At 35.4% G+C, this 27,722-nt stretch overlaps 1 protein-coding gene across 2 annotated transcripts in view; it reads left to right on the top strand.

Moving 5' to 3' along the window:
* lonp1 (lon peptidase 1, mitochondrial) overlaps nt 1–26,587 on the top strand; it is an 89,493-nt gene extending 62,906 nt beyond the window's left edge. For both annotated transcript variants that reach the window (XM_067415230.1, XM_067415229.1), the window contains 6 exons: nt 24–140; nt 2,022–2,162; nt 3,870–4,035; nt 17,769–17,989; nt 23,003–23,167; nt 26,204–26,587. In XM_067415230.1, coding sequence (XP_067271331.1) covers nt 24–140; nt 2,022–2,162; nt 3,870–4,035; nt 17,769–17,989; nt 23,003–23,167; nt 26,204–26,353 — 960 coding nt within the window. In that variant the 3' untranslated portion in view covers nt 26,354–26,587. The remainder of the gene's footprint in view (nt 1–23; nt 141–2,021; nt 2,163–3,869; nt 4,036–17,768; nt 17,990–23,002; nt 23,168–26,203) is intronic.
* The last annotated feature ends 1,135 nt before the right edge of the window (nt 26,588–27,722 follow it).

Here is a 27,722-nt window from a genome sequence, read left to right as displayed (position 1 = left end):
TTGGTGTGTCCTTTGGTTTTCAGGTGCTTTTTATTTGTACGGCCAATGTTCTCGACACCATCCCCGAACCCTTAAGAGACCGAATGGAAATGATCAACGTATCAGGCTACGTCGCTCAGGAGAAACTGGCCATTGCAGAGGTAAGTTCTCTTGGTCTCTCTTCCTGAAAATCAAAGACAGTTTGGCAGCTCGACAATTTGGGTCTGGCATAGTGGGTAAAAAATACAGCTGCCAACTGGAGGGTTCCTGGTTTTAACGAGCCCTTAAAAATGGTTGCGCACAGATTCAACCAGATCAATTGGACTATTAGCTGGTGGATCTGGTTTTGACCTGGTTGATCACCTTAGCCCAGTAATGAGTTTGTCCAAACCAATCTAAAACTAGGTAGATAAGTTGAACTACAAGCTGATGGACCTGGTTTTGACCACCTTAGACCAGCAACTAGGTTGACAAACTCCAGCAAAAACCATCTTAAGTTGGTGGCACATTAGATTCTTGCTGGTCATTAGCTGATTAAAGCTGGTCTAGATGATTAATCTGTTGAACTACAAGTTGGTGGACCTGGTTTTGATGTTGCAGACCAGCAACAAGGTGGACAAACCCAAGCTAAAACCAGTTGTACATAGTTCCTACCTGGTCATTAGCTACACTAAAATGATTATTCAGTTGGACCTAAAGCTGGTGGACCTGGTTTTGACCTGGTAGACCACCAACAAGGTTGACCAACTCCAGCTAAAACCATCTTAAAGTGGTTGGACGTAGATTCTACCTGGTCATTAGCTGGCTCAAGTTAGTCTAAATGATTAATCAATTGGAGTACAAACTGGTAGACCTGGTTTTGACCTGGTAGACCACCTTAATCCAGCAACTAGGTTGACATAACCACTTTAAGCTAGTTAAACTTGGGTTTTGTCAGCCTAGTTGCTGAATTAAGGTGGTCTAGCAGGTCAAAACCAGGTTCACCAGTTTGTACTCCAATTGATTAATCATCTAAACCAGCTTTAAGCAGCTAATGGCCAGGTAGAAACTATGTACAATCATCTTAAGATAGTGTTAGATGGGGGTTTGTCCAACTTGTTACTGGTCTAAGGTGGTTTAGCAGCTCTCAACCAGGTCCACCAGCTTGTAGTCCAACAGATTTATCATCTAGACCAGCTTTAAGCAGCTAATGGCCAGGTGGAAACTATGTACAACTTGTTTTAGCTGGGTTTTCTCAACCTTTTTGCTGGCCTAAGGTGGTCTACTGGCTCAAACAGTTTGTAGTCCAATTGATTAATCATCTAGACCATCTAGAGCCAGCTAATGTCCAGGTGGAATCTACATACGACCACATAAAGCTAGTTATATCTGGGATTTATGTAGATTGTACCTGGTCATTAGCTGGTTCAACCTGCTCTAGATGTTTAATCAACTGGACTACAAACTGGTAAACCTGTTTGAAACCACATTTAAAACTATCTTAAGCTAATTAATGTATCCAATTATGTTGCTAAGGAGGAAATGGCCATCTCTTTTCCGGTTTGTTCCACTGCACTGCAAAAATGCTCTTCTTACTCAGTCATTTCGTCTTGTTTCCAGTCTAAATATCTAACTATTCTTAAATCAAGATGCATTTACTAGATCAGTAGAACGACATGAGATATTTTTTCTTGTTTTGTTGAAAATCAAATCTAAATGAAGAGAGTTTTTGCTTAAAACAGGCAAAATGATCTGCCAATGGGGTGAGAAAAATAATCTTATTTCTGATTGAAATCTTGTTTCTTGTTTCCGTCCCAAACAGAAATAAGATTATTTTTCTCACCATTGGGAGATCATTTCGCCTGTTTTAAGCAAAAACTAATTTTGATCAAATATCTTATGTCGTTTTACTGATCTAGTAAATGCATCTTGATTTAAGAAAATTTAGATATTTGGACTGGAAACAAAAAAAACATACTAAATGAGAAGAGCATTTTTTGCAGTGTGGATGCATTGAACTCCGACTCTGCTTAGTCCTTTCCTGGTTTTTGTGTCCACTACAGAAATACTTGGTACCCCAGTTGCAAGCTCTATGCGGGTTGGATGACCAGAAGGCGAAAATAACCTCCGAGGCCCTGAGCGTGCTCATCAGACAGTACTGTCGGGAGAGCGGCGTCAGGAACCTGCAGAAACAAGTGGAGAAGGTACCGCTAACTCATGGCTCATTCTTGTCCGTCTGTATTCAGAGATGGGAATAATGGCGTTATAGATAAACGGCGTTACTAACAGCGTTATTTTTTTCAGTAACAAATAATCAAACGAATGACTGTTTCCCCCGTTACAACGCCGTTACCGTTACTGAGAATAAAATGCGGCGTTACTATAATTGAGCTCACTGAAGTGGTTTACATCCAAACAGGCGCGCTCTGTCAGCGGACCTGCTGCTGCTGCTGCTGTGTGTGTGCGTGCGTGTGTGTGTGCGTGCGTGCGAGAGTGAGTAAGCCCGCCATACAAATAAGACTTGAGAGCACTTCTTGTTAAACTGTTTACTTTTGTGAGGAAGAAAATACGTCAAGCAGGCTACAGTATGTCTACCAGTTGTGAGACAGTTTTATAATTTTAATGTGCACTACAAAGAGTCTAGTCTATGTAAATTAGGCTAATATATCTATTATTATTTTCTATTTTTGGGAGACTTTTCTTAAGGAGCATCATTTATTTTTTTATTTATTTGATGGCCAGTTGGGGTCTGTGCAATAAATATTACAGTTCTAAACAATCTATTTTGTTTTATTGTTCCACTATTGTACTGATGTCTTGAATTTGATAGGTGTCTCTCACATTGTCCCACAGCAACATTAAAATAGTGTAGATTAGGGTACAATGTTTTATAATAATAATTTATTCTATTTAGTGTCCATTTCATTTAACATTTAATATTGGGGCATCCAAGTTATTTCACATGTTTGAACATTTAAAAAAAGTTACAAACACTTGTCTCTCCGTCCGATCCCAATCCCACAAAAAAACGGGAAAATTCCCATCCCGACCCAATCCCGGGAGGAATGACTCCCGTTCCCTCCCACTCCAGTGTTGTGTGTTTTTTGGCCGTAATCTGTCGAGAAAACCTTCAGTACTATTCACAGCATACCCATGCCCAGTTGAATAAAAACCCAAAATGTTGGTTTTGTTTAAAATGGCTTTCAGTTTAATATAATAACGATGCACACACATATTAACTTCCACGTAAATCATCTATGCAAACACACGCACGCACGCGCAGTAAAATGTCTTTTTGGTTACTTCAGATTGCCCTAAAATGCCGGTGAGACAAACTGAGGAATTATTTTCCAACAGTAGTTGTTGCAGTGTGGCTTTCATGTCGGACTCATTTTTGATTATGATTTTCACGGCTACAAAGTGCAAGGGGAAGCCGCATTTCTCTTATATTATTGGTGGTTGGTACTCTTACAAAATAATCTGCCAATAATCTGCAGAATTATTGCAAAATAATCTGCCAGTGGGGTAAGGAAAATAATCTTCATTCAAGCAGAAAACAAAACCCCATTGGCAGATTATTTGTTTTATTTTAAGCATCTTGTTTAATTTTGAGTAGTTTTCAACCAAAACAAGACAAAAACGTTTGCTCGTCTAGTAAATGTTTCTTAATGTAAGAATTTTTAGATGTTTGGATTTAAAACAAGACAAAAATGCTAAGAAAGAAGAGCTTCTTTTGTAGTGTACAATTCCCGGTCCCGCTCAATCCCAGTAAAAAAAAACTGCGCTCCCGTCACAATCCCGTGATTAATAGTGATTTTATTTCACATGTGACCTGCAGGATTCCCCAAAAAATGTCAGCCTCTAACCTGTAGGGGTGTTTGAACGTCTGGCTGAGTTTTGTCCCGTTACAGGTTTTCCGGAAGGTAGCGTTCCGGATTGTGAGCGGCGAGGAAACGGCAGTCAGCGTCACCTCGGAAAACCTCCAGGATTACGTTGGGAAGCCAATCTTCACTGTGGACCGAATGTATGATGTCACGCCGCCGGGAGTCGTCATGGGCCTGGCATGGACGGCGATGGGTGAGTTCAACACGGTCCACGCACTTACAGACGACTATGATGACGACTCAATTCTGACTTTTTTTCACTCAATTCTGACTTTTTTTCACTCAATTCTGACTTTATATCACTCAATTCTGACTTTATATCACTCAATTCTGACTTTATATCTCACAATTCTGACTTTATATCTCTCAATTCTGACTTTATATCACACAATTCTGACTTTATATCACTCAATTCTGACTTTATATCACTCAATTCTGACTTTATATCACTCAATTCTGACTTTATATCACTCAATTCTGACTTTATATCACTCAATCCTGACTTTATATCACACAATTCTGACTTTATATCTCTCAATTCTGACTTTATATCTCTCAATTCTGACTTTATATCACTCAATTCTGACTTTATATCACTCAATTCTGACTTTATATCACTCAATTCTGACTTTATATCTCACAATTCTGACTTTATATCTCTCAATTCTGACTTTATATCACACAATTCTGACTTTATATCACTCAATTCTGACTTTATATCACTCAATTCTGACTTTATATCACTCAATTCTGACTTTATATCACTCAATCCTGACTTTATATCACTCAATCCTGACTTTATATCACACAATTCTGACTTTATATCTCTCAATTCTGACTTTATATCTCTCAATTCTGACTTTATATCACTCAATTCTGACTTTATATCACTCAATTCTGACTTTATATCACTCAATTCTGACTTTATATCACAAAATTCTGACTTTATATCACTCAATTCTGACTTTATATCACTCAATTCTGACTTTATATCACTCAATTCTGACTTTATATCACTCAATTCTGACTTTATATCACTCAATTCTGACTTTATATCACTCAATCCTGACTTTATATCACACAATTCTGACTTTATATCTCTCAATTCTGACTTTATATCTCTCAATTCTGACTTTATATCACTCAATTCTGACTTTATATCACTCAATTCTGACTTTATATCACTCAATTCTGACTTTATATCTCACAATTCTGACTTTATATCTCTCAATTCTGACTTTATATCACACAATTCTGACTTTATATCACTCAATTCTGACTTTATATCACTCAATTCTGACTTTATATCACTCAATTCTGACTTTATATCACTCAATCCTGACTTTATATCACACAATTCTGACTTTATATCTCTCAATTCTGACTTTATATCTCTCAATTCTGACTTTATATCACTCAATTCTGACTTTATATCACTCAATTCTGACTTTATATCACTCAATTCTGACTTTATATCACAAAATTCTGACTTTATATCACTCAATTCTGACTTTATATCACTCAATTCTGACTTTATATCACTCAATTCTGACTTTATATCACTCAATTCTGACTTTATATCACTCAATTCTGACTTTATATCACACAATTCTGACTTTATATCACTCAATTCTGACTTTATATCACACAATTCTGACTTTATATCTCTCAATTCTGACTTTATATCACACAATTCTGACTTTATATCACTCAATTCTGACTTTATATCTCTCAATTCTGACTTTATATCACTCAATTCTGACTTTATATCTCTCAATTCTGACTTTATATCTCTCAATTCTGACTTTATATCACTCAATTCTGACTTTATATCACTCAATTCTGACTTTATATCACTCAATTCTGACTTTATATCACTCAATTCTGACTTTATATCACTCAATTCTGACTTTATATCACTCAATTCTGACTTTATATCTCTCAATCCTGACTTTATATCACTCAATTCTGACTTTATATCACTCAATTCTGACTTTATATCTCTCAATTCTGACTTTATATCTCTCAATTCTGACTTTATATCTCTCAATTCTGACTTTATATCTCTCAATTCTGACTTTATATCACTCAATTCTGACTTTATATCTCTCAATTCTGACTTTATATCTCTCAATTCTGACTTTATATCACTCAATTCTGACTTTATATCACTCAATTCTGACTTTATATCTCTCAATCCTGACTTTATATCACTCAATTCTGACTTTATATCACTCAATTCTGACTTTATATCACTCAATTCTGACTTTATATCTCTCAATTCTGACTTTATATCTCTCAATTCTGACTTTATATCTCTCAATTCTGACTTTATATCACTCAATTCTGACTTTATATCTCTCAATTCTGACTTTATATCTCTCAATTCTGACTTTATATCTCTCAATCCTGACTTTATATCTCTCAATTCTGACTTTATATCACTCAATTCTGACTTTATATCACTCAATTCTGACTTAATATCTCTCAATTCTGACTTTATATCTCTCAATTCTGACTTTATATCACTCAATTCTGACTTTATATCTCTCAATTCTGACTTTATATCACACAATTCTGACTTTATATCTCTCAATTCTGACTTAATATCTCTCAATCCTGACTTCATATCACTCAATTCTGACTTTATATCTCTCAATCCTGACTTGATATCTCTCAATTCTGACTTTATATCTCTCAATTCTGACTTTTTTTCACTCAATTCTGACTTTATATCACTCAATTCTGACTTTATATCACTCAATTCTGACTTTATATCTCACAATTCTGACTTTATATCACTCAATTCTGACTTTATATCACTCAATTCTGACTTTTTTTCACTCAATTCTGACTTTATATCACTCAATTCTGACTTTATATCACACAATTCTGACTTTATATCACTCAATTCTGACTTTATATCACTCAATTCTGACTTTATATCACTCAATTCTGACTTTATATCACTCAATTCTGACTTTATATCACTCAATTCTGACTTTATATCACTCAATTCTGACTTTATATCTCTCAATTCTGACTTTATATCACACAATTCTGACTTTATATCACTCAATTCTGACTATATCTCTTAATCCTGACTTTATATCTCTCAATTCTGACTTTATATCACTCAATTCTGACTTTATATCTCTCAATCCTGACTTGATATCTCTCAATTCTGACTTTATATCTCTCAATTCTGACTTTATATCACTCAATTCTGACTTTATATCACTCAATTCTGACTTTATATCTCTCAATTCTGACTTTATATCACTCAATTCTGACTTTATATCTCTCAATCCTGACTTGATATCTCTCAATTCTGACTTTATATCACTCAATTCTGACTTTATATCACTCAATTCTGACTTTATATCACTCAATTCTGACTTTATATCTCTCAATCCTGACTTGATATCTCTTAATCCTGACTTTATATCACTCAATTCTGACTTTATATCACTCAATTCTGACTTTATATCACTCAATTCTGACTTTATATCTCTCAATCCTGACTTGATATCTCTCAATTCTGACTTTATATCTCTCAATTCTGACTTAATATCTCTCAATTCTGACTTTATATCACTCAATTCTGACTTTATATCTCTCAATTCTGACTTTATATCACTCAATTCTGACTTTATATCACTCAATTCTGACTTTATTTCACTCAATTCTGACTTTATATCACTCAATTCTGACTTTATATCACTCAATTCTGACTTTATATCTCTCATTTCTGACTTTATATCACACAATTCTGACTTTATATCACTCAATTCTGACTTTATATCTCTTAATCCTGACTTTATATCTCTCAATTCTGACTTTATATCACTCAATTCTGACTTTATATCTCTCAATTCTGACTTTATATCTCTTAATCCTGACTTTATATCACTCAATTCTGACTTTATATCACTCAATTCTGACTTAATATCACTCAATTCTGACTTTATATCTCTCAATCCTGACTTGATATCTCTCAATTCTGACTTTATATCTCTCAATTCTGACTTAATATCTCTCAATTCTGACTTTATATCACTCAATTCTGACTTTATATCTCTCAATTCTGACTTTATATCTCTCAATTCTGACTTTATATCACTCAATTCTGACTTTATATCTCTCAATTCTGACTTTATATCACTCAATTCTGACTTTATATCACTCAATTCTGACTTTATATCACTCAATTCTGACTTTATATCTCTCAATTCTGACTTTATATCACTCAATTCTGACTTTATATCACTCAATTCTGACTTTATATCTCTCAATCCTGACTTTATATCACTCAATTCTGACTTTATATCACTCAATTCTGACTTTATATCACTCAATTCTGACTTTATATCTCTCAATTCTGACTTTATATCTCTCAATTCTGACTTTATATCTCTCAATTCTGACTTTATATCACTCAATTCTGACTTTATATCTCTCAATTCTGACTTTATATCTCTCAATTCTGACTTTATATCTCTCAATTCTGACTTTATATCACTCAATTCTGACTTTATATCACTCAATTCTGACTTTATATCACTCAATCCTGACTTTATATCACTCAATTCTGACTTTATATCACTCAATTCTGACTTTATATCACTCAATTCTGACTTTATATCTCTCAATTCTGACTTTATATCTCTCAATTCTGACTTTATATCTCTCAATTCTGACTTTATATCACTCAATTCTGACTTTATATCTCTCAATTCTGACTTTATATCTCTCAATTCTGACTTTATATCTCTCAATCCTGACTTTATATCTCTCAATTCTGACTTTATATCACTCAATTCTGACTTTATATCTCTCAATTCTGACTTAATATCTCTCAATTCTGACTTTATATCTCTCAATTCTGACTTTATATCACTCAATTCTGACTTTATATCTCTCAATTCTGACTTTATATCACACAATTCTGACTTTATATCTCTCAATTCTGACTTTATATCTCTCAATTCTGACTTTATATCACTCAATTCTGACTTAATATCTCTCAATTCTGACTTTATATCTCTCAATTCTGACTTTATATCACTCAATTCTGACTTTATATCTCTCAATTCTGACTTTATATCACTCAATTCTGACTTTATATCTCTCAATTCTGACTTTATATCTCTCAATTCTGACTTTATATCTCTCAATTCTGACTTTATATCACTCAATTCTGACTTTATATCACTCAATTCTGACTTTATATCACTCAATTCTGACTTTATATCACTCAATTCTGACTTTATATCTCTCAATTCTGACTTTATATCTCTCAATTCTGACTTTATATCTCTCAATTCTGACTTTATATCACTCAATTCTGACTTTATATCTCTCAATTCTGACTTAATATCTCTCAATCCTGACTTCATATCACTCAATTCTGACTTTATATCTCTCAATCCTGACTTGATATCTCTCAATTCTGACTTTATATCTCTCAATTCTGACTTAATATCTCTCAATTCTGACTTTATATCACTCAATTCTGACTTTATATCACTCAATTCTGACTTTATATCTCACAATTCTGACTTTATATCACTCAATTCTGACTTTATATCACTCAATTCTGACTTTTTTTCACTCAATTCTGACTTTATATCACTCAATTCTGACTTTATATCACACAATTCTGACTTTATATCACTCAATTCTGACTTTATATCACTCAATTCTGACTTTATATCACTCAATTCTGACTTTATATCACTCAATTCTGACTTTATATCTCTCAATTCTGACTTTATATCACTCAATTCTGACTTTATATCACTCAATTCTGACTTTATATCTCTTAATCCTGACTTAATATCTCTCAATTCTGACTTTATATCACTCAATTCTGACTTTATATCTCTCAATTCTGACTTTATATCTCTTAATCCTGACTTTATATCACTCAATTCTGACTTTATATCACTCAATTCTGACTTTATATCACTCAATTCTGACTTTATATCTCTCAATCCTGACTTGATATCTCTCAATTCTGACTTTATATCACTCAATTCTGACTTAATATCTCTCAATTCTGACTTTATATCACTCAATTCTGACTTTATATCTCTCAATTCTGACTTTATATCTCTCAATTCTGACTTTATATCTCTCAATTCTGACTTTATATCACTCAATTCTGACTTTATATCTCTCAATTCTGACTTTATATCTCTCAATTCTGACTTTATATCACTCAATTTTGACTTTATATCACTCAATTCTGACTTTATATCACTCAATTCTGACTTTATATCACTCAATTCTGACTTTATATCACTCAATTCTGACTTTATATCACTCAATTCTGACTTTATATCTCTCAATCCTGACTTTATATCACTCAATTCTGACTTTATATCACTCAATTCTGACTTTATATCACTCAATTCTGACTTTATATCTCTCAATTCTGACTTTATATCTCTCAATTCTGACTTTATATCTCTCAATTCTGACTTTATATCACTCAATTCTGACTTTATATCTCTCAATTCTGACTTTATATCTCTCAATTCTGACTTTATATCACTCAATTCTGACTTTATATCACTCAATTCTGACTTTATATCACTCAATTCTGACTTTATATCTCTCAATTCTGACTTTATATCTCTCAATTCTGACTTTATATCTCTCAATTCTGACTTTATATCACTCAATTCTGACTTTATATCTCTCAATCCTGACTTTATATCACTCAATTCTGACTTTATATCACTCAATTCTGACTTTATATCTCTCAATTCTGACTTTATATCTCTCAATTCTGACTTTATATCTCTCAATTCTTACTTTATATCTCTCAATTCTGACTTTATATCACTCAATTCTGACTTTATATCTCTCAATTCTGACTTTATATCTCTCAATTCTGACTTTATATCACTCAATTCTGACTTTATATCTCTCAATCCTGACTTTATATCACTCAATTCTGACTTTATATCAGAGGTGTGGACTCGAGTCATGTGACTTGGACTCGAGTCAGACTGGAGTCATGAATTTGATGACTTTGGACTCGACTCGACAAAATGTACAAAGACTTGCAACTCGACTTGGACTTTAACATCAATGACTCGTGACTTCACTTGGACTTGAGCCTTATGACTCGAGAAGACTTGCTACTTTTTGGCAATTTTTCTTTCACACGGCCGAGCTGCTCTCAGTGAAAAAAAGCTGCACCTGTATGCATGCAGAGAGCACGCGCGCTGCCAGCACGAGTCACGACATCCAATCACTGTAGTCCCACGTTGGTTTGATTCGACAGTATCCATAGCTACCAAGTCCGCGTATAACACGTGACTTATTTGGGCTTCTTTTTTTGGCAAGTCGCGGTAAAATATCTCGAGTTGCGGTTTTTTTGGGCTTATTTAAAAAAATGTGGTTGCTTGTTAGGAAAATATGACAAGCAACTTCGTTTCTTTACATTTATGGTCGCTGTTTTGTCCAAATACATTGCCTGACACTGTCTTCTCACAGCTAATAGCCATAGTGCACCGATACAAGTCAAGTGCTGTATTCATTCGTCCTCATACATCCCGCCTCCTTCCCCTCTTTGAAGAAAAATCGCGTTCAACGTGCAGGCATGTGATGTGATGTTATAAATGTAATGATAGTTCGTAGACGTAAATAGACGAATACATTTTTTACAAACAATGCAACCAGCAGAGATATACAGAGATGGAGAGGAAACAGGAGGTAAGCCACCTAATTTAATTTTAAAATTATTTTTTTATAATGTAAGCTATTTATTATGACTATTATTATTTGGCTATTATAAAAATAAATAATAAAAAAAAGTATAGGCTGCTAATAATAACAGTAGGTATGGTTCGAATGTATATTATTATAAACATGTCTCTATATTGCAGCGCTCTCAGTGTTTTCCTATGCACCAACTCCCAATCATAGACTGTAAAAAAAGTGCATAATAATCCTAAATAGTAGCTATGTGACATTAGTAATTTTCAACACTCTTTAGGGCAGATTGCACATTGAGATGCAGGGCTTATCCTTTTTACGGTTTATAGTGTGCATGTTCACCACTGCTCCTAATATGTGTGCAATAACTCCGACTAGAGCTACCATAATCCTTCACGTCACTTTTTCTCTTTTTCCATCTCCAAACCTCTTCTGTTTACAGTCTTTATTGCAACTTGAAGAATTTTGTAAAATCCCATCTGTATTTGCTTTTTAAACTCCACGAGATTTCAATTTAATATGTTGCAGGCACATTTATTGATACATTATCAATCATAAATTATACTGATGATAATAAATAATATAATAATATTGGGCTTGTTTTGGGCCCCCCACCCCTCTAGGTATTCTTCATACCTGAGAAGAATATGAAACAAATGTCAGAAAATATATAGCCTCACATGTTGTATTTGAACTCTTTACTCATATCAATGTTGTTGTGTCAATATTCATTGTCTATTATACACTACGGTATACAATAATATTTCAGTGTATGCAATATTAAGAATATTTTCACTGCTTCAAAAGTCATAAGAAAGCCCTTTCCCTCCAGAAACTGAAGTCATATGCTTTGCCATGGCAAGCTGGCATAAAAAGTATAGCAAAACAAAATAATTGAATAAATTAAATTATTAAAGTAAACCAAATTAAACCAAAAATAAGCTAAACAATATTCCCATAATAGCCCTAAGTTTAGGCTAAAAGGACCCATATCTATTTGAAAGTTGAACTGTTTTGCAATATGAGGTCAACACAATACAGGACTGAAGCTGCTGTGCATTGTTCTAGTGCAATATGCTGTTGAAATACAAGCATTTTCTGTGAAAATTTACATTTTCAGTTTTTTTACTGTATTTGCTTAATGTCATTGTATAAAAAGAGGTTTAAATAAATACAAATCTTACAGACATACATAATTTGTATTATTTTTATTTTTGTGGTAAGATGACTTGAAGTGACTCGAAACTAAAATGGTAGGACTTTGGACTCGACTTGAGACTTGTTGGCTTTGACTTCTGACTCGACTCGAGACTTGACTCATCTTTGACTCGACTTGACTCGGGACTCGAGGGCAAAGACTTGAGACTTACTTGTGACTTGCATAACAATGACTTTGTCCCACCTCTGCTTTATATCACTCAATTCTGACTTTATATCACTCAATTCTGACTTTATATCTCTTAATCCTGACTTTATATCACTCAATTCTGACTTTATATCACTCAATTCTGACTTTATATCACTCAATTCTGACTTGATATCTCTCAATCCTGACTTGATATCTCTCAATTCTGACTTTATATCTCTCAATTCTGACTTAATATCTCTCAATTCTGACTTTATATCACTCAATTCTGACTTTATATCACTCAATTCTGACTTTATATCTCTCAATTCTGACTTTATATCTCTCAATTCTGACTTTATATCTCTCAATTCTGACTTTATATCTCTCAATTCTGACTTTATATCACTCAATTCTGACTTAATATCTCTTAATCCTGACTTTATATCACTCAATTCTGAATTTATATATCTCAATCCTGACTTTATATCTCTCAATTCTGACTTTATATCACTCAATTCTGACTTTATATCACTCAATTCTGACTTAATATCTCTCAATTCTGACTTTATATCTCTCAATTCTGACTTTATATCACTCAATTCTGACTTTATATCACTCAATTCTGACTTTATATCTCTCAATTCTGACTTAATATCTCTCAATTCTGACTTTATATCTCTCAATTCTGACTTTATATCTCTCAATCCTGACTTCATATCACTCAATTCTGACTTTATATCTCTCAATTCTGACTTTATATCTCTCAATTCTGACTTAATATCTCTCAATTCTGACTTAATATCTCTCAATTCTGACTTTATATCACTCAGTTCTGACTTTATATCTCTCAGTTCTGACTTTATATCTCTCAATTCTGACTTTATATCTCTCAGTTCTGACTTTATATCTCTCAGTTCTGACTTTATATCTCTCACTTCTGACTTTATATCACTCAATTCTGACTTTATATCTCTCAATTCTGACTTTATATCTCTCAATTCTGACTTTATATCACTCAATTCTGACTTTATATCTCTCAATTCTGACTTTATATCTCTCAATTCTGACTTTATATCTCTCAATTCTGACTTTATATCACTCAATTCTGACTTTATATCTCTCAATTCTGACTTTATATCTCTCAATTCTGACTTTATATCTCTCAATTCTGACTTTATATCACTCAATTCTGACTTTATATCACTCAATTCTGACTTTATATCTCTCAATTCTGACTTTATATCTCTCAATACTGACTTTATATCACTCAATTCTGACTTTATATCACTCAATTCTGACTTTATATCTCTCAATCCTGACTTTATATCACTCAATTCTGACTTTATATCACTCAATTCTGACTTTATATCACTCAATTCTGACTTTATATCACTCAATTCTGACTTTATATCACTCAATTCTGACTTTATATCTCTCAATTCTGACTTTATATCACTCAATTCTGACTTTATATCACTCAATTCTGACTTTATATCACTCAATTCTGACTTGATATCTCTCAATCCTGACTTGATATCTCTCAATTCTGACTTAATATCTCTCAATTCTGACTTTATATCACTCAATTCTGACTTTATATCTCTCAATTCTGACTTTATATCTCTCAATTCTGACTTAATATCTCTCAATTCTGACTTAATATCTCTCAATTCTGACTTTATATCACTCAATTCTGACTTTATATCTCTCAATTCTGACTTTATATCTCTCAATTCTGACTTTATATCACTCAATTCTTACTTTATATCACTCAATTCTGACTTTATATCACTCAATTCTGACTTTATATCTCTCAATTCTGACTTTATATCTCTCAATTCTGACTTTATATCACTCAATTCTGACTTTATATAACTCAATTCTGACTTTATATCACTCAATCCTGACTTTATATCACTCAATTCTGACTTTATATCACTCAATTCTGACTTTATCACTCAATTCTGACTTTATATCTCTCAATTCTGACTTTATATCTCTCAATTCTGACTTTATATCTGTCAATTTTGACTTTATATCTCTCAATTCTGACTTTATATCTCTCAATTCTGACTTAATATCACTCAATTCTGACTTTATATCTCACAATTCTGACTTTATATCTCACAATTCTGACTTTATATCTCTCAATTCTGACTTTTTATCTCACAATTCTGACTTTATATCACTCAATTCTGACTTTATATCTCTCAGTTCTGACTTTATATCTCTCAATTCTGACTTGATATCTCTCAATTCTGACTTTATATCTCTCAATTCTGACTTTATATCACTCAATTCTGACTTTATATCTCTCAATTCTGACTTTATATCACTCAATTCTGACTTTATATCACTCAATTCTGACTTTATATCACTCAATTCTGACTTTATATCACTCAATTCTGACTTTATATCACACAATTCTGACTTTATATCACTCAATTCTGACTTTATATCACACAATTCTGACTTTATATATCTCGATTCAGACTTTATATCACACAATTCTGACTTTATATCACTCAATTCTGACTTTAGGTCTCACAATTCTGACTTTATATCACTCAATTCTGACTTTATATCACTCATTTCTGACTTTATATCTCTTAATCCTGACTTTATATCACACAATTCTGACTTTATATCACACAATTCTGACTTTATATATCTCGATTCAGACTTTATATCACTCAATTCTGACTTTATATCTCACAATTCTGACTTTATATCTCTCAATTCTGACGTTAAATCTCACAATTCTGACTTTATATCACTCAATTCTGACTTTATATCACACAATTCTGACTTTATATCACACAATTCTGACTTTATATCTCTCAATCCTGACTTTATATCACTCAATTCTGACTTTATCACTCAATTCTTACTTTATATATCTCGATTCAGACTTTATATCACTCAATTCTGACTTTATATCTCACAATTCTGACTTTATATCACACAATTCTGACTTTATATCTCTCAATCCTGACTTTATATCTCTCAATCCTGACTTTATATCACTCAATTCTGACTTTATATCACTCAATTCTTACTTTATATATCTCGATTCAGACTTTATATCACTCAATTCTGACTTTATATCACACAATTCTGACTTTATATCTCTCAATCCTGACTTTATATCACTCAATTCTGACTTTATATCTCTCAATTCTGACTTTATATCACTCAATTCTGACTTTATATCTCTCAATTCTGACTTTATATCACTCAATTCTGACTTTATATCACTCAATTCTGACTTTATATCACTCAATTCTGACTTTATATCACACAATTCTGACTTTATATCACTCAATTCTGACTTTATATCACACAATTCTGACTTTATATATCTCGATTCAGACTTTATATCACACAATTCTGACTTTATATCACTCAATTCTGACTTTAGGTCTCACAATTCTGACTTTATATCACTCAATTCTGACTTTATATCACTCATTTCTGACTTTATATCTCTTAATCCTGACTTTATATCACACAATTCTGACTTTATATCACACAATTCTGACTTTATATATCTCGATTCAGACTTTATATCACTCAATTCTGACTTTATATCTCACAATTCTGACTTTATATCTCTCAATTCTGACGTTAAATCTCACAATTCTGACTTTATATCACTCAATTCTGACTTTATATCACACAATTCTGACTTTATATCACACAATTCTGACTTTATATCTCTCAATCCTGACTTTATATCACTCAATTCTGACTTTATCACTCAATTCTTACTTTATATATCTCGATTCAGACTTTATATCACTCAATTCTGACTTTATATCTCACAATTCTGACTTTATATCACACAATTCTGACTTTATATCTCTCAATCCTGACTTTATATCTCTCAATCCTGACTTTATATCACTCAATTCTGACTTTATATCACTCAATTCTTACTTTATATATCTCGATTCAGACTTTATATCACTCAATTCTGACTTTATATCACACAATTCTGACTTTATATCTCTCAATCCTGACTTTATATCACTCAATTCTGACTTTATATCTCTCAATTCTGACTTTATATATCTCGATTCAGACTTTATATCACTCAATTCTGACTTTATATCTCACAATTCTGACTTTATATCTCTCAATTCTGACTTTATATCATTCAATTCTGACTTTATATCACTCAATTCTGACTTTATATCACTCAATTCTGACTTTATATCTCTCAATTCTGACTTTATATCTCTCAATTCTGACTTTATATCTCTCAATTCTGACTTTATATCTCTCAATTCTGACTTTATATCACACAATTCTGACTTTATATCACTCAATTCTGACTTTATATATCTCGATTCAGACTTTATATCTCACAATTCTGACTTTATATCTCTCAATTCTGACGTTAAATCTCACAATTCTGACTTTATATCATTCAATTCTGACTTTATATCTCTCAATTCTGACGTTAAATCTCACAATTCTGACTTTATATCTCTCAATTCTGACTTTATATCTCATAATTCTGACTTTATATCATTCAATTCTGACTTTATATCACTCAATTCTGACTTTATATCATTCAATTCTGACTTTATATCATTCAATTCTGACTTTATATCACTCAATTATAAAAACTATAAAACTTGCATTTACGTGAAAAAGTCAAAATTGTGCTTTTTATGAGTCGCAATGGTGAGAAAAAGAGTCAGAATTCTGAGATAAGAAGTCGCAATCACTCTTTTTATTCTTTTATTTAGTGGCGGAAACAGGCTTCCATATTTCTTCATTTGTGTTAGTGCTTTATTTAGATGTTTTAACACACTGATTGTGCGTTCTTTGGTCCGCAGGCGGCTCGACGCTGTTCATAGAGACGTCTCTGAGGCGCCCCAGGGACTCTCCAGGGAGGGACGGCCCTAAAGATGGGTCTCTGGAGCTCACGGGGCAGCTGGGAGACGTGATGAAGGAGAGTGCCAAGATCGCCTACACCTTCGCCCGCTCATTCCTCATGAAGGAACAGCCGGAGAACGAATTCCTGGTGTCCTCCCACATACACCTGCACGTGCCTGAGGTGAGCTCAGTCTAAGGCTGAAACGATTCCTCGAGTAATCTGAGTTACTCGAATTGAAAAAATCTTTGGAGGTAAAATCATCTGCCTCAATGCTTCGTTTAGTCCATTTAACTACACACAGATGTTGCAGAAAGAGATTTTTTGTGTTAGGACTCTGAGTATTCGAAGATTGCGGTTATATTTGCGGCTCAGATGGGTAAACATCCCAAACATTACAGGTGGATGAGCGTTAAATCATTAATGTGTTGATTTTAATAAAGACGCAGAACTCTCATTTCACGCTAAAACGCAATGAATGCGTGTCGTTCTTTAGCTTTCGTTTTCAGCTCACGTCGAGATCAAAGACCGCAATGCGAGAGAGAGCGGGCATCAGCACTGCTAATATATTTAAGTCTCGCTATTTTTAAATGAAGACAACTGTGTGTTGAGCTTTAGGATGTGACGCTGAACATATTGGTTTAATTTGCGGCAGTTCACGCGTCAGCTGAGGAGATACGAAGCAAATCCTAACACATGAACGCGATGGAGTTTGCACATGGATCGCCATCATTGTGATGTGTGTGAAATCTTTAATGAGACTTTATATATATATACTAGATAATATCTTCGAAATACACCATTAAAATGTTCTCAGAACAAGCTGTAATGCGAGCAAGCTGTACTGCGTGTGTGTGTGTGTGTGTGTGTGTGTTCGTGTGCGTTTGTGCGTGCATGCGTGTGAGAGGATTTGAATATGTGCCGATCGGGTGCGGATGGATATTTGTTTTTAACCGCGGATTAGGTGACATTAGAGCTTTTCCGCGCATCTCTAGTGTGCCCAACTCTACTCTTGTTCTTATTTCAAGTTTCCTTCCTGTCCAATATTTTCTGCTTCTGATAAAAGCCACAAATCCTTCAGAAGACCGTAAAGGCTCATCATGTCATGCCTGAGCTGAAGCTGAAACTTTAAAGTTAAGTTACACAACATAAATACTTTGTTTTAGCCTGGATGCCAGCCGAACTTAGCCCCGCCCACATACATTTTAGCTCTGGCAGTTCGATCTGGCCTCGCTCCATAGAGGAGGATTATCCCTGAACAGAAACTGTTCGGACCAATGAGATCATCAGGGCGGGCTTTAGCCGATGACGAACAGATGATCAACAGAAACTGACCAATGAGATCATCAGGGCGGGCTTTAGACGATGACGGACAGATGATCAACAGAAACTGACCAATGAGATCATCAGGACGGGCTTTAGCCGATGACGGACAGATGATCAACAGAAACTGACCAATGAGATCATCAGGACGAGCTTTAGCCGATGACGGACAGATGATCAACAGAAACTGACCAATGAGATCATCAGGGCGGGCTTTAGCCGATGATGGACAGATGATCAACAGAAACTGTTCGGACCAATGAGATCATCAGGGCGGGCTTTAGCCGATGACGGACAGATGATCAACAGAAACTGTTCAGACCAATGAGATTATCAGGGCGGGCTTTAGCCGATGACGAACAGATGATCAACAGAAACTGACCAATGAGATCATCAGGGCGGGCTTTAGACGATGACGGACAGATGATCAACAGAAACTGACCAATGAGATCATCAGGACGGGCTTTAGCCGATGACGGACAGATGATCAACAGAAACTGACCAATGAGATCATCAGGACGAGCTTTAGCCGATGACGGACAGATGATCAACAGAAACTGACCAATGAGATCATCAGGGCGGGCTTTAGCCGATGATGGACAGATGATCAACAGAAACTGACCAAGGAGATCATCAGGGCGGGCTTTAGCCGATGACGGACAGATGATCAACAGAAACTGACCAATGAGATCATCAGGGCGGGCTTTAGACGATGACGGACAGATGATCAACAGAAACTGACCAATGAGATCATCAGGACGAGCTTTAGCCGATGACGGACAGATGATCAACAGAAACTGACCAATGAGATCATCAGGGCGGGCTTTAGCCGATGATGGACAGATGATCAACAGAAACTGACCAAGGAGATCATCAGGGCGGGCTTTAGCCGATGACGGACAGATGATCAACAGAAACTGACCAATGAGATCATCAGGGCGGGCTTTAGCCGATGATGGACAGATGATAAACAGAAACTGACCAATGAGATCATCAGGGTGGGCTTTAGCCGATGATGGACAGATGATCAACAGAAACTGACCAATGAGATCATCAGGGCGGGCTTTAGCCGATGATGGACAGATGATAAACAGAAACTGACCAATGAGATCATCAGGGCGGGCTTTAGCCGATGACGGACAGATGATCAACAGAAACTGACCAATGAGATCATCAGGGCGGGCTTTAGCCGATGATGGACAGATGATCAACAGAAACTGACCAATGAGATCATCAGGGCGGGCTTTAGCCGATGACGGACAGATGATCAACAGAAACTGACCAATGAGATCATCAGGGCGGGCTTTAGCCGATGACGGACAGATGATCAACAGTAACTGACCAATGAGATCATCAGGGCGGGCTTTAGCCGATGACGGACAGATGATAAACAGAAACTGACCAATGAGATCATCAGGGCGGGCTTTAGCCGATGACGGACAGATGATCAACAGTAACTGACCAATGAGATCATCAGGGCGGGCTTTAGCCGATGACGGACAGATGATCAACAGAAACTGACCAATGAGATCATCAGGGTGGGCTTTAGCCGATGACGGACAGATGATCAACAGAAACTGACCAATGAGATCATCAGGGCGGGCTTTAGCCGATGATGGACAGATGATAAACAGAAACTGACCAATGAGATCATCAGGGCGGGCTTTAGCCGATGATGGACAGATGATAAACAGAAACTGACCAATGAGATCATCAGGGTGGGCTTTAGCCGATGACGGACAGATGATCAACAGAAACTGACCAATGAGATCATCAGGGTGGGCTTTAGCCGATGACGGACAGATGATCAACAGAAACTGACCAAGGAGATCATCAGGGCGGGCTTTAGCCGATGATGGACAGATGATAAACAGAAACTGACCAATGAGATCATCAGGGTGGGCTTTAGCCGATGATGGACAGATGATCAACAGAAACTGACCAATGAGATCATCAGGGCGGGCTTTAGCCGATGACGGACAGATGATCAACAGAAACTGACCAATGAGATCATCAGGGCGGGCTTTAGCCGATGACGGACAGATGATTAACAGAAACTGACCAATGAGATCATCAGGGCGGGCTTTAGCCGATGACGGACAGATGACCAACAGAAACTGACCAATGAGATCATCAGGGTGGGCTTTAGCCGATGACGGACAGATGATCAACAGAAACTGACCAATGAGATCATCAGGGCGGGCGGGCTTTAGCCGATGACGGACAGATGATCAACAGTAACGTAATCATCACGTCATCAAAGGGGCTTGGGTTATATTTGTTCTAATCCTAAACGGAGAGCTTGTTTGTATCTGCATCACCTTCACTATTTCTCTCAGAAATGATGATCATGTTGGGTAAAGCCTGGCAAACACACGAGATTACTGGACTAAGTAGTCTTACTGCGCTAATACTGTCAAACACACACGGTTAACATATACAAACGCAGTCGTTATGTCTAAAGTGAAAGTAAAATCGTCTGTGTCTGTATATGAGGTGCACACAGGTGCTCTTGACTGAAAAACGAATACAGTAGCTAAGAATCAATGTATATTTTATAGTGAAGACTGTAGTTTTATTTTTACATTTATTCATTCAATTTCATACTTAAATGCTACTGTGCATCTCTGAGCTGCCACTGTAAATCTTTATATAATTATTTATACAATTATACAATACACTAGGAATGTGTACAAGGTTTTTTTTTTAAAGTAAAGTTCAAAGTGTAAGTTAGGTTTTTAAGAAATAAGAAAGAGTATTGCAGTACAAAATAGTCTTTTTTTCTCCATAACCTCTTTAGGGCTGGGCAGTAAAATCGATTTTTCGATTAATAATTTTTTTTGTTGAAAATCTGGTCGATTCAGAATCGATTCTCAAAGGCCACGAATCGATTTTTTTCTATATTTATTTCGGCTAACATTGAACATAAGATTAACGTAAATCTAATTACTAGTCTTCTCCGCTTGATGTCACCCATTTGCCTTGAATGATCTTATAAAGGAGCAAGAGGCGCACATCATTCATTCATTCGGTGTTTAAATGGCAGCTTCCGGTGCGTTGTCGCCTTTTTAATGCTGAGGTGAAATGCTGTAGTAATACTAAAAATCTGCGGAACCGTTTGATGTGACAACACACACACACACAGCCGATCACACAACCGCTAAAAATAATCACATACACACGAATGCTTGCCTTGCATTAGGATCAAACTTGAGCAGTCATTTAAACACGCATGTTAGCCATTATAGACATATTCAAATTATAATCCATATACAGCGCAGGATCAATAATTCAAACCCTTATAGCTTCAATTATAAACAGATTTTCTCAAATAATAGTTAGTCCACAGTCAACTTAAGTCAGCACGTTAAGGTGTTGTTGTCCGTTACCACGGCAACTACTCGTGTCCAGGAATTAACCATAGACTGTAAAAAAAAATATGAACGCGTTTCTCATGTATGAAAAGTTAATGCACACACGACGAGCGGCCAAAGAAAAGCTTGTCGTGTACTGAACATTGCTAAAAAAGCATCCAATATCCTTTTTATGTTTTAGAATAAATATATCAAAACATCCATAAAATATTTGAGAAAAATAATCTTGTTTTCGGTTTGAATTAGGATTATTTTTCTCACCCCATTGGCAGATTATTTATCTTATTTTAAGCAAAAACTCTCTTCATTTTGAGTTATTTTCCCCAAAACAAGAAAATAATTTGTACTTGTCTAGTAAATGTTTCTTAATGTAAATTTTTTTAGATATTTGGACTAAAAACAAGACAAAAATACTAAGTAAGAAGAGCATTTTTTGCAGTGTTATTTGGGATTGTGCAGGAGTCTGATGTTCCGTGTGTGTGTGTGTGTGTGTGTGTAGGGTGCGACTCCGAAAGACGGGCCGAGCGCCGGATGCACCATCGTCACGGCTCTGCTGTCCTTGGCCACCGACACCCCGGCGCGGCAGAACGTGGCCATGACTGGAGAAGTGTCCCTGACCGGCAAGATCCTGCCTGTGGGAGGAATCAAGGAGAAGACCATCGCCGTGAGTCTCACGCGTCACGCCTGCCAAGCAGAGTTATGACTCAGTGACTCAGAAAATACAATTGTCAAAATTATGAATTTTCATAATTTCATTTTTTTTCATCATTTTGACTGATTTTTTAAATCATAATTTTGAGTTCATCTCAAATATGATTAAATATGATTTAGTATGTCATGATTTTGACTTTTCATCTCATAAATATGACTTAGTATGTCATAATTTAGATAATTATGATTTTCAAAAGCATGATTTTTCCCCCAGTGTGTCAGAATATGATTGCTTCTTTGTGCTAAATGAATGAAATTATTTGATAACACTTTGCAATAAGGCTTTCTTCACCGACTCCAGTCGTTAATATGAACTAACAATGAACAATACTTCATTTATTGATCTCGGTTGTTGAAAAAAAGACATTATGCATGATATACATTAGGGCTGTGCGATATTGAAAAAAATGTGATATGCAATATCTTGTTAAATAATGCGATATTTGATATGATATCGCTATTAGTGTGAAAAATCTATTTAAATTATATTTTAAAAAATATTTAATAACTGAGAATGAAACCATTTGTGCTTCACATTCTCTCTGGGAAAAGAAAGCATCGCTACAACTTCTGGAAGCGACCAGCGGTGATTTAGCAAACATTTATGTCACAAATTGTTTGTTTCAGTGTGAGCGTGTGTCAGTCAAGACAGTGCGAGGCTGCAATTTATTGATTTTCGCAAATTATTGCGTTCAATAACTCTCTTTAACATCAAGCAAGTCCCATAAGTAACAGTAATGTGCTCAGTCTATTCTCTGCTCAATAGACCCTTTTACAGCCCACGTGATCAAAGACTTGCGCGCGCATTTTGGCAACGGAAGTGATGTTGTTCCCTAGTGGTTCTAACGTGTAAGCAACTCCGAAAGTTTATCAAAACGGTTTCCCAGCATCAAAATGTCTGGCTGTTGCGTTTTCGGTTGCACTAATCGCTATTCCACCAATGGGCTTAAGTTTTATAGGATCCCGACAGGATCACGGCCGTTTCCGAAGAACCGGCGGTACCTGTGGCTGCAGGCAAATTAAAGGCATTGATTAGAACGAGGACATAAAAATGCTCGCATAAAAAAAATTTCATTTGTAAAACATTTACTGCACTTGAAACTTAATTATTTATAATAAACCTCCCAACATTGGCTGCCACTGGTGTGTATATTGTACCCCCCACCCCCAGATTATCATATTAATAATCACAGTACTTATCAATTTCATTTGTAATGATTTTATTAATAGTTTAATTGCAAAATAACCATCTGAGAAATGTATGCAAGCAACATAGTTGCTATTAAAGTACTATAGCATTACAAAATTAAACTTTAAACAGAAGTGTGTCAACACGAATCAATAACAACATAAAATGTAAGGAAAAGGATAAATGTATGTCTGTGTGAAGAATAAGAATAAATGTAGAAAATTGTATTGGACATTCTGTACATGCCCACAGACAACGTATTCATAAGCATCCAGTGATTTATATGCTTGTCTCGGGTGTACACGCTCGGTTTCTCGACTAAATACGTATATATCCGACCACCTGGCCATCTGCTAACGTCTTCTCTCCACTCCACTATAGTACCCGGATCTGGTAGCCGAATACCATTTGATAAAGTCAACTTTTTAAAATATCTTTCTCGGTTTGTGTTGCTTAATCCGCTTACGTAGCTTGACATGCTGCTGATTCTCGCCACAGTTTGTTGCCAAAATGCGCACGCATACTTTGCTACGTCATCATTGTATACAAATAGTAAAAGGGTCTATACGTTGACCTAAAACATACTTTTCACAACGTTGAAGTAGCCTATTAAAATTATTCAGATATTGCGTGCCGTTGCGATATTCATATTGCGATATGTCCATTTGCGATATTTCGCTAATTTCGATGTATTGCACAGTAGGGCTGTCAAAATTGCTCAAAAAATTACGTTCGAATATTCCCTCTAAAAAAAACACGAATATTCGATCATCTGGGTGTGCATTACGTCAATAACAGGACAAATTAATGCAAAGAGACATAACTACTTGTATAGGTAGTGTTTTTACGTTTTTACATATCGTATTACTTACACAAAAACAAGTAAATTAAATAACGACAAGAGCGCAGACCTCTCTCTCTCTCACCGCGGATAGCGGTTTAAATGTACAAACTTTGAGAGCTGGTCAAGAGTTTTGTGCAAGCAATTTAAGGTCGCGACTCTTGTCCCAATTATAGCAGGCTTCATTCAGTGATTGAAACAAATATTATGAATATTAATTGAAGTTTTACAGCATATTGAGCGCTCCGAGTGAGCTCTGCTGTGGTAAACATGGAGCTTTTCCTTGAGATGAAGCAGTAAATAATCACACCAGTGTTAGCAGTGCGTTATCCTTTATTCAGGCGATATCTCTTCAGTCAGTACAGTAGCCTTCACTTTAGTGTTTCTGTTTAATGTTAAATAAAATGAGGCATGGTATGCTAACTGTATCTTACATCGCTTGCTTATAACGTCATCTCGCGGCTCAACAATTTTGACCTCCTACTGACCAAAGTCCAACGTACTTTCAGACATGGCTTTAGATTTTGAAGTTAAAATCGTTTTCTCTGCCGCGGTCGAGTTGAGCTCTGCACTTTGGCCATCTTCACTGCAAGACGCGTCAGCTTTCAGCAGCTAGCGCGCCCACTCGCAAAGCAGACAGCCACGCCTCTACTACCGCGGCGGTTTATCCCCCCGCTTTTTTCCGCGTAAAAAAAAAATAATTAAAATATTAATTTTCACCTTCAAAATTTATCCCCCCGCTTTTTTTTTATTTGAATATTAATTTTCAGTCAGAATTTATTTTTTTAAAACAATTCGAATATATATATATTTGAATTTAGCATATTCTTTGACAGCGCTATTGCACAGCCCTTATATACATGAATATTGCGTTTAAAGTAGCTGTTACTTGAGGGATGTTTGGCTGTTGTGTGACGATCACACATGTGTGATCAGATGTATTGTGATGGTTTTGACAGGCGAAGAGAGCCGGAGTGACCTGCATGATCTTGCCTGCGGAGAACAGGAAGGACTTTTCGGATCTGGCCGACTACATTACGGAAGGACTGGAAGTGCATTTCGTGGAGAACTACAGCCAGATCTACAAGATCGTGTTCTCCGGACCGTAACGAGCCACAACGCTTTTATCAGTTTTATCTTCTGCTAGGTTTTTAACCCACTGAAGTCTCACGGAAAGTGTGTGTGGATCGCTGGGATGCGGGACAGTCTGGCATACGGATCACTGATGCTCCAGAGACTCCGCAGTCGCTGCTACGCAGCCGCTATTGAAGACGTTCATGTTTGTAAATAACTGCCTTAATATATTCCCTCAAATCATTTACAATAAACAGAAATTATGGAAACGCTCGTGTGAGTCTCCGCTCAGAAACAGCTCATCCTTTCTTTAACCCAGGGATCTCCAATCTCGGTCCTGGAGGGACGCTGTCCTGCAGAGTTTAGCTCCAGCCCCAAATAAACACACCTGAACCAGCTAATTAGTGTTACAAGGCCCTGGTAAGACACTGATTAGCTTGTTCAGGTGTGTTTAATTGACCTATCCGTAAGCCCTTCCCCTCGAACGCAGATGAGCCAATCAGAGCTGGACAAACTACACAACTTCATTACTTGAGTAAAATTTAAAGTACTACTGGTCAAATATTACTCTGTTACAAGTGAAAGTTGTAAAACAGATTTTTACTTGAGTAAAAGTACAGAAGTATTTGTTTTCAGAAGTACTTAAGTATGAGAAGTAAATTTCCTTTTTTGTGTCAGCGCATTATTTTATTGTTGTATAAATGCACATTATGCCGTCATGGTTTAAGCCAGTCAGTGACGCTCCATCTGACATACTAGCATACGACTAACTTAAACTCATTTAAATACTTGAATATAAGTTACAAAGCTCTTTATAAAGCTGCTGTCACTTTAAGGCCGAATGCACGGATCCAATACACTGATACACATCTGATATTCTCACGCTTTACTCTTCTCTTCCTCCCAGACATTTATAATTTTAATATTTTATAAGACATGCATCAAGTGTATGGCAACTAAACTAATCTTGATTTTTTTTTTTTTACTGAAATATACTTTCAAAGTATTCATCGCAAATATGATTTGTCATAATTTCAGCTTTTCATCTTTAGTAAGTCAAAATTTCAACTTATCATTTAATAAATAATTCCAACTGTTTATGTCATGACAACGATATTATAAATATATTTAAATGCATAAAAGAAAACAAGTTTCATTACAAATGACAAATTTTGTCATAATTTCGACTTGCCTTCATGTCAGATTTAAACTTTTTGTATCATAATTTTAACTTTATCTCAGAATTTTTTACTTTGTAAAATTGCGGTTTTTACAAACTTTTTATGGCATAAATATTACTACGTCATAATTATTCACTTTTATCTCATTAATGACAATTTCAACTCTTCTTCTCAAAATATGACACTCGTGTAATTTCAATAATTATGATTTACAAAAGCATGA

This window comes from Pseudorasbora parva, chromosome 14 (assembly GCF_024679245.1).
Source record: "Pseudorasbora parva isolate DD20220531a chromosome 14, ASM2467924v1, whole genome shotgun sequence".
NCBI lineage: Eukaryota > Metazoa > Chordata > Actinopteri > Cypriniformes > Gobionidae > Pseudorasbora > Pseudorasbora parva.
The sequence above is the reverse complement of the archived record's forward strand: the minus strand, read 5'-3'. Positions and strand labels throughout refer to the sequence as shown.